We start from the raw sequence: 8823 nt of genomic DNA on the forward strand, positions 1-8823 counted from the left end.
TTTTATATTTAAAAAAAATGGATCCACGGGCCAATCACCTCGTCTATTGATAATTGGACTCATTTATTTTTTTTCTTTCTTTTCGTCTTGTTTGGACCTTTGTGCATCTTAACGGGGCTGAGTCCTAAAGCTCCATCCCTCACTAACCCCTTGGGATGCTTTGGGATTGGCTCCCAGATGTACGGATATGTAACCTTAAACACTTTATGTAAGTGTATCGATTTTTTCTTTTTAAATATATAAAAATAATATATTTTTTATTTTTTAAAATTTAATTTTAATATCAATGAAATATTGAAATAAAAATTTTAAAAATTTTATTTAAAATATTTTTTAAAGGCAACAATTAAATCATATTATTTTTATATTTTAAAAATATTTTTAAAAAAATTTAATTTTTTTAATTTTTTTACTTTAAATTAATATTTTTTTAATTTTTTAAAATTATTTTGGTGAGTTAATATTAAAAATAAAAAAATTATTTTAATAAATTTTTGAATAAAAAATAATTTAAAAAACAATTTTAATAATTTGAAAAATAACTAGGAGTACGTATATAAAGACGCTCTAAGTTGTACCCTCGTTTCAAGTAGTCATACCAACAGCTGGCATTTTGTCCGTCCATATATTACAATTAAGAGAGATCGATCAACACTCATTTCATTAATATAATATAATATAATAAAAAAAGAGTTAATATTATTAAAAAGAATAAACAAAGTACACGAAGAAGAAGAAAAGGCAATAAATGACCTGTTCATCTTGTTCCCTTACTGCATCTTTCTCACAGTTCTTCACTTCCAGAAGGTATCCATTAATTACAATATCCGTTTTCTCTAAAAGTAATAACTGGGTAGTAAAATTTATGATCATCCAACTGTAGAAGCCGAGGCAGAGATATGAGTTGTCCGACTTTGCTGCTTTCTAATCCGAGAAAGCATGCTACTTTACGACTCTCCAAAGTTTCCGGGTATTCACATCTCCTATTAACTCCATTCTTTTGTTGTTTTCGGTATTCAATTATGCATTAATGGGTGCTCTGATTTTCAGTCACACAACTGAATTGTTAGAGATTCAATCTGATAAACCCACCTTTCATGTTCTCTTTATCCCTGGAAACCCAGGTCAGTCCATGCCTTTTGATGTTTGTTAGAATACAAGTAGTAGTAATGGAGAGTTGGATTTCTGAATTATGTGGATTTGTTCTTCTTTTCGTTTGTTAATTAATGCAGGTGTTGTTTCGTTTTACAAGGATTTCTTGGAATCCCTGTATGAGTTGCTTGGTGGAAGTGCTTCTGTTACAGGCATTTATCTGCAAATGTTTCCCTTTTGTTATTGAATTTTGAGATATGATTTTAACTTTGATTGGTGTGTGCATATATATATATATATATATCTATTTATTAATTTTTATTTTTTTGCCCATTAACAGCTATTGGGCACATATCTCATACTGAAAAGGTACTTGCTTTTGTCAGTTTATGTTTTTCTTTTTAGTTCACTTGTGGAGAGTTATATAATTCTTACACGAAGTTTTGTTTTTGTTAGAATTGGGAGCACGGGAAGTTGTTCTCATTACAAGATCAAATTGATCATAAGGTGTTGTCCTTCTTACTTTATTGGCTTTCAGCGGACTGTTGGCTTGGTGAATAATGTTGAGTAAACTTTTAGAATTTGGCAATATAATTTCTGGTGGAAAACCCTTGTCTCGTGAGGTAAAGAATCTAGGTGAATTAGGCTCATTGACTGTGTGAAGCTTAAGGAAACCTTGTTAATGAATCTGCTTGAGCTTTGGAGAATGCACCAGTAACAGAACTGCGGACCTGAAATTGAAATTCCATCTTAGTGAGAAATTTCCAACTCAATAGTTTTGGTCTTGATTGCCTTTATTTAAGAACTCCAATTTCCCCCCTCCCCCCCTACCCATATAAAGTATTTATGCTTGGAGAAAAGTAGTCTGTTTTTCAAGTATAGTATATTGAAAATTATAATTTCCATTTGATCTTCTCATTGTGCAGGTGGATTTCATCAAGCAGGAACTGCAAAATAATGAACTTCCTATAGTACTGGTAGGAGGCATTTTCTCTTAATGATTTATATTATATTTTCCATAGGAATCCAATCCCTTTGGTTCCTTTCAATTCAAAAAAGATGAAAGTACCATGAAATGCCTGACCAAGATCACATTATATTGGATCAAAATGTGTTTTCATAAACATAATCAATAGATAAATTGGAGCTTTATTTACATTATCACTACCATATGTACAAGGTGTAAAGTGGAAGAGCCAGCTACTTAATTTATGAGTTTTTCTGAATTGAAGTTCTTATCAACTTTAATATTTTCTCTCTGAAGGTTGGGCACTCTATTGGTTCCTACATATCACTTGAAATACTAAGGTTTCTAGAGAAGGTGATGACTGCCTTCTGCGAATTTTCCAGTTCCAGTTTGTGTCCTGATCTCTCATGTTATGCTGAATTAGCTAACTTGCTGCTTGACATTTAACTTTGGCGTTGCAGGTTACATATTTGATAGGACTATACCCTTTTTTAATGTTGAATCCACTATCAAAGCAACAGTCTAATATCGAGAATGTGGCAGAGTAAGGTTTACTTCTATTTTGAGTTTGAGTGACATCATTTCCATCATCCTTCCAATCTTCCTTTACATGCTCTGCTCTCTTATGGAAGCCTATGGCCCTTATATTCAAGTTGCTGATAAAAGACATAGACACTCCAGTGGACACACTGATTGGAACCATCAACAATTGACTGTGTTTTCATGAACCATTAAAAAGTTCATGATTTTTCCACCCATTTCCTCTCCTGGTTACTAGCTTCATGCCCTCAATAATCATTGCCTGTTTGATGAATATTTACTAGGGTTACTTGATAAAAATCTGGCTGGGACATCTTAAGGAAATTATAAATTAATTAATCTAGTCTAATCATCAGCGGTAGAGATTAGCTTTTAGCATGCTGTATGGCCTGGAACCCTGTTTATCCATGTTTAAAATCATGCTCTCGTTTCTAGCCTTAGTTTTGACTTTTGTTAGTGAAGCATTGAGGCACAAGGATTTTATGACTGAAATTTGTGACTTTCAGGTCCTCTATTTTGTCTGCTTTACTTAGTTTCAGTGTAGCATCCTTGGGATTGCTACCTCAGTGCACTTTAAGGTTTATCCTGTCAAAATCTCTTGGGAGTTCATGGTCTGATACTGCTATTGATGCTGCTTGTAGTCACTTGCTGCAGGTAATGGTCATATTCTTTATATGAGATTAAATTGTGGGCCTCATGACTTGCAAACATATTTGCAACAAGCTTTAAACTATTCGTTTTTCTTTTTGTATGGTTCACTATTGCTAATTTTAAAAAACATAAGCTAGGTATCTGCATGTTCTGAGTTTGTTAATTTATATTAATTTGATATTTCATTTGTTCACAGTACCATACCTTCCGAAACATGCTTTACATGGCATTGATGGAATTCAGAAAGGTAATTTTGATTGCTTACAAGATTAATATTTCAAGATATTAGAGTATTGGATCAAAGTATATTGAATTCTTCTTGAAATGTTCTTGTAATGTAGGAACATCATGTCATGTGTTATTATTGTTACTGTTGTACTATAACAAGGTGTTCCATACTGTCATGTCGGGGACACATTTCAGAACCTCTTTCTTTTCATAAAGCCTTCTTAAAATCTGGCCCTCATAGTCAAATGCTTATTTTGCCGAAACATAGTTTATTAGTACTTGGATTTTTATTTTTTTTTCCCTGAAATTTTCACTAAAAAGCCTTTGTTTAACATTTTGTTCATCCACGTACAGGTACAATAAAGCTGATGTTACCTCTTCAAATCCAGAAAAAAGGTTTAAGTGGGTGTCACCCCTCATATTGCATTAAAGTACATTTACAACCAAGGGTTAATCATGGTTCTTTTTATGTTAGCTTTCAGAAATGCCAGATTGGGCTTTCATGAGAGAGAATCACGAGAAAATTGCTTTCTTATTTGGTGTTGATGACCACTGGGGTCCGCTGCAAATGTTTGAAGAGGTGAGTGATGGATGGGTTCATGATTTCTTGTGATGGCTTGTTGTATGCTTGTGTCCTCTTTAAAGCTCATTGTGTACGTGTGCACAACTGACCTGCGTGTTTAGCTCATGGAGAGCATGTTAAATTTGTATGGTGAAGCCTTTGCATAGTTGACCCTTAGGATACTACCTCTTTCTGTTTGCCTTATTCATGTTTGGGACCCTTAGGATGCTACCACATGCATAGTTGATCCTTAGGATACTATGATTTGGTATGAACACAGCCTACAGTGAACTAGAGAAACTATAAATTCTATTTTCAAATCAGAGGGTTTTAGCACAAGATAAACAAAGGAGAGAGGACTGCATAAGTCAGTTCTGAAACATCATGGCAGAGTATCTTACTGAATTTTAAGGAATATAAAGTAAGAGTATGAACAACAAGAATTCTCCAGTTATCATGCTGATTTCAATAAGTGTCTTTGGACCTCTATTTTGTGGGGGATCTTCCATAATTGAATGTCTTAAAAGACTTATGTGATTCTTTATTTCACACCACCAGTTTTTTTTAAGGTGTAGAGAATAAATCTCAATCACAATTTATCCACTTAAGAATACTGATGCTTACAGATTTGTAAAACTGACACATGCCAGTTTTAACTAGTTTTGTTATCAAGTGTTAGAGAATATAATAAATCATATCTTGAAGTCTCACCTAACAGCTTAAATTATTAAGTTGAAATGATATTTTAATATGTTATTAGAGCAATGGGCAAAGCCCGCATCAACCTTTTATCTAATAAATACGCCCCTTCTAGAAGTAAGGGTTTGTTGCACGTATTAGCTCTAGAATTACTACGGTTTTTCATTGTTACTACCTCCTTGTGTCAAGATAGGGTAATTTGCGTGCTTGTGGCCATCTTTGGATAGTAGGATAAAGGCTTACCATGGTGGTGATGGGTGTTGGAGAATTAGGGTTTAATTCCGAAGAGGGAGCTTGAGAAACGACTACCACATCCATTAGAGGGCAAGTCTAGTGCTAGCAGTTGTGGTAATTCCAATTTCAATAATGTATATTTAAGTAGTTATAGTTAAAAAGCTCGTGGTTGGATTTTAGGCTGAGTTGGTCGGTCTGTCTTAGGTTTGACTGGTCGCCTCATCTCTTCTATCGACGATGCACTCCTGACCTTAATTGGTCGGGTCGTGCCTCCTTTGAAGAAATTAGAGTGCTTAAAGCAAACCTGTATTCTGATGTCATGTCAAAGAATTAATTCAATCCAATAACTTAAGTTTTTAGGTTGAGATAGTTTTGTAATATGGTATTGGAGCCTTATTGATCAAGCGGTTATGAGTTTTAAACTCATTATCCCCATTCAATTTGATAAAAATTGAGCACAATATAGTGTGTTTGTGCAAGTTTTAAGTTCAAAAAGCTTTCACTAGAAGAGATTTGTGATAAAATTATATAAATTATATCTTGATCTCATCTAATAATTTAAACTATTGGGTTGAAATGATTTTTTAATACCAAACAAGCATACATTGTGAGAAAATGGTGTGGCAGATATATATCTTACTTGGGGAATAGTGATTCCAAGTTGTAAGCAATATTAAAGCCTTAGGTAGGATTGGATAAAGATTGCAAAATAGTGAACTTTACTGCACTATTTATGGTGATGATGGATCACTGTGAGTCTGCTTCATGATGTTTACTACTCTTTCTTATCAACTTGCTTCAAGAAACTGAGCTTTTGCTTCAATATATTAAGCTACACTGTTTCTGCCTTCGGTTTAGCATTCTTCAGTTTCACTTTCCAGGCTTTGTTCAACTCACTTTCATGCTCACAGATTTCGAAGCAGGTTCCTGGTATTTCTCTATCAATTGAAAGGGAAGGCCATACTCATAGTTTCTGTTGCACTGAGGCTGGCTCAGAATGGGTTGCCCACCATGTAGCGAGCTTGATTAAGAAAAAAATATCAAGCTGAGGTAAAAAGGTCAACTGCCTTTTCATTTTTCTGATTTACAGTCATCTATTGTCCCTGATTTACAGGGAAGTTGGACAGCTGATCGCACCGACTCCCATTCTTTTACAGGCGATCACTCTTGAAAGCTGACCTCGTTCCTATATTTTTGATGACTCGTCAACCATGTAATTTCAACAGTGATCGTCTTGTTTTTGCTTTGAAAAACTTGTCTATGCAACTGCTATGTTCATGGCATTGATTGGCAGTCAAATTCCACATTAGCTCGAACTACGTATATTATCTTGACTACAACCAGGAAAACAAGATCTAAATATGAAGCTTAAGATTCAACACTGAGTAAATTGTCATGTACAAATACTGTTTGCATTTCTTCTGCAAATGTGCCATTAACCAGATGCATTTAGCCCCACCTTTCACGTTCTCTTTTCATCAGTCATCATGATGTTTGATGGAGCGGACTGTAACTACTTGATATACTGTAGAGGCAATTTGAGCGCCTTTACGCTGTTTGTTTTTCTGTATCTTTCTAACTTCTGAGGTAATTAGAGTCGCGACGAATTTGCTTGCTGGTTGGCCGAACAGGTGAAGTCTTTGCATATTTCAACAATGCATTACAACATGGTATTTATTATTTAGAAATATATTAAAATAATTTTTTTTATTTTTAAAAAATTAACGATCAAAAAATATAAAAAAAAGATATTTTTTTAGCAAAAGAAAAAAAAACTTGAAATTTGAGGGAAACCGCGTTCCTAAAAGGTCTTTACCTTCAACCTCAACTATTATAAGAGTTATTATAAGAGTATTATGTTTAGTATAATGAGAAATTATTTTTTAAAATGTTTTTTATTTGAAAATATATGGAAATAATTTTTTTTATTTTTAAAATTTTATTTTTGATATCAGTTCATTAAAACATTTTGAAAACACAGAATAAAATTTAAAACAAAAATAAAATAAAATAAAATTTAATTTAATTTTTTTAAAACACAAAAATAAACAATTTCTATTCTTGAGCATCTCCAATGGAGAAGCTAAATGGATAGCCAAAAATAAAAAATTAATATTTTGGTTTTTCTTTGTTTATTTTGCACACTCCAATGGAAAAGCCAAATAAAATGTTGAAATGCCTTTTCTCTCCCACAAATGTTATTTCTACATATCGATCAAAAAATATAAAAAAAAGATATTTTTTTAGCAAAAGAAAAAAAAACTTGAAATTTGAGGGAAACCGCGTTCCTAAAAGGTCTTTACCTTCAACCTCAACTATTATAAGAGTTATTATAAGAGTATTATGTTTAGTATAATGAGAAATTATTTTTTAAAATGTTTTTTATTTGAAAATATATGGAAATAATTTTTTTTATTTTTAAAATTTTATTTTTGATATCAGTTCATTAAAACATTTTGAAAACACAGAATAAAATTTAAAACAAAAATAAAATAAAATAAAATTTAATTTAATTTTTTTAAAACACAAAAATAAACAATTTCTATTCTTAACCACAAGTAGTTAAAAGTGATAACCCCCACAACACTCCATCTACAACATCCCAAAATACTAAACACCAGCAGTTAAAAGTGATAACCCCCAAAACACTCCATCTACAACATCCCAAAATACTAAACCTACACACACAACACACACAAACTTACTCATTGAGAATTTGAGATGTTTTTAAGAGGAGGCATGGATATAATTATTCGGATAGATGATAAAGAGGATAATTCATTCTAAGAACGCGCATTTGATTTGCCTAGGCTATCTGGCTAAGGAGCCTCGAAAACTAACTCCTGTTCAGGGTCCTTATAATGACTCAGGCAAGATCTTTGATGCGGGGCAGAAAAATAAAAAACACTTGCAGCAAGAATTAGAATCATCCCCCGAGCAGTTCTTTCGAAACAAAAAAGAAATCAGGGATGTCAGCAGAATCTCAAGATCACTGGCTGAAAATCGGTTAATTTTAGATTGTTCCCATAACCACCCCGTGACTTCGATTTTCTGGACAAGAAATATTGTTTGACGGCCCACTTTTGTCCGTATACTTGTAAACACAGTAAAAGCCACCACCAATATGGACGAGGAGAATGTGCAAGTGGGTATGGGTATGATTTTTATATCTTGCTCGACGGCAGAGGAGGCTGCTTCCCTCCATTCGTGGTCAAAGTTGAGCATACCAACATGTTTTCACAGTTGTTTACCGATATCATTTCTGCTAAAATACATGTGATTCCAGTCCATGCCTGTGGGTTTCGTTCCCTGCTTGGCATTGCTGCGAGCATTAGTTTCAGCAGCCCATGAATAATGCCTGGCTCCCGCTGCATCAGATTCCGTACTTCATTGAAAAAAGAGCGTCCTCGAACCCTAAAACTTCTCCCTATATGAGAACCCATCACTTGCCTGCTTAATCAGTTGTTTATTGATATTTTTTTTAATATTTTTAATATTATTATATAAAATGATTTAAAAACATCTAAAAAATATTCATTTAAATTAAAAAATTAATTTTTTAAAAATATTTTGAAGTCATAAAAAACAAATACTATTTTAGAAGCACTAGAAACTCGGTTTACTGACAAATCCAATGGAACCCCATTTGGGCATCGGTCTGCCCCCTGAAGATGCAGTTAGTGTACCCTTTTTTTTAAGCCAAGATATTGGATGCCAATGATTTCAGAAGAGGAAAGATTTTGAACCCAATTTTGTCTCTACTGCCCGTGCCTCTTTATCTCATTTGTCAGACTTAGACTGACAATAACTCTCCAAGCTAACACTCTTTTTTTTTTTTTTTATTTATTCG

General features: G+C 33.2%; 1 protein-coding gene across 2 annotated transcripts; it reads left to right on the forward strand.

Moving 5' to 3' along the window:
- The first annotated feature begins 679 nt into the window (after positions 1-679).
- Positions 680-6584, forward strand: LOC105139334 (alpha/beta-Hydrolases superfamily protein). Of its 2 annotated transcripts, none has more exons than XR_844952.1 (14): positions 680-807; positions 884-970; positions 1051-1124; positions 1233-1304; positions 1433-1461; positions 1549-1599; positions 2019-2069; positions 2357-2413; positions 2521-2603; positions 3106-3253; positions 3447-3497; positions 3954-4058; positions 5885-6246; positions 6341-6584. XR_844952.1 is itself a non-coding variant. In XM_011045737.1 (14 exons), exons 1-13 carry the CDS (start codon positions 749-751, stop codon positions 6020-6022), a joined length of 1005 nt encoding a protein of 334 aa, XP_011044039.1. In that variant the 5' UTR covers positions 680-748; the 3' UTR covers position 6023; positions 6131-6352. The 2 variants fall into 2 exon arrangements, 1 of the variants encoding a protein (XP_011044039.1); XM_011045737.1 differs by having other exon boundaries at positions 5885-6023; positions 6131-6352.
- The last annotated feature ends 2239 nt before the right edge of the window (positions 6585-8823 follow it).

Source organism: Populus euphratica, unplaced genomic scaffold (assembly GCF_000495115.2).
Source record: "Populus euphratica unplaced genomic scaffold, PopEup_1.0 scaffold177.1, whole genome shotgun sequence".
Lineage (NCBI taxonomy): Eukaryota > Viridiplantae > Streptophyta > Magnoliopsida > Malpighiales > Salicaceae > Populus > Populus euphratica.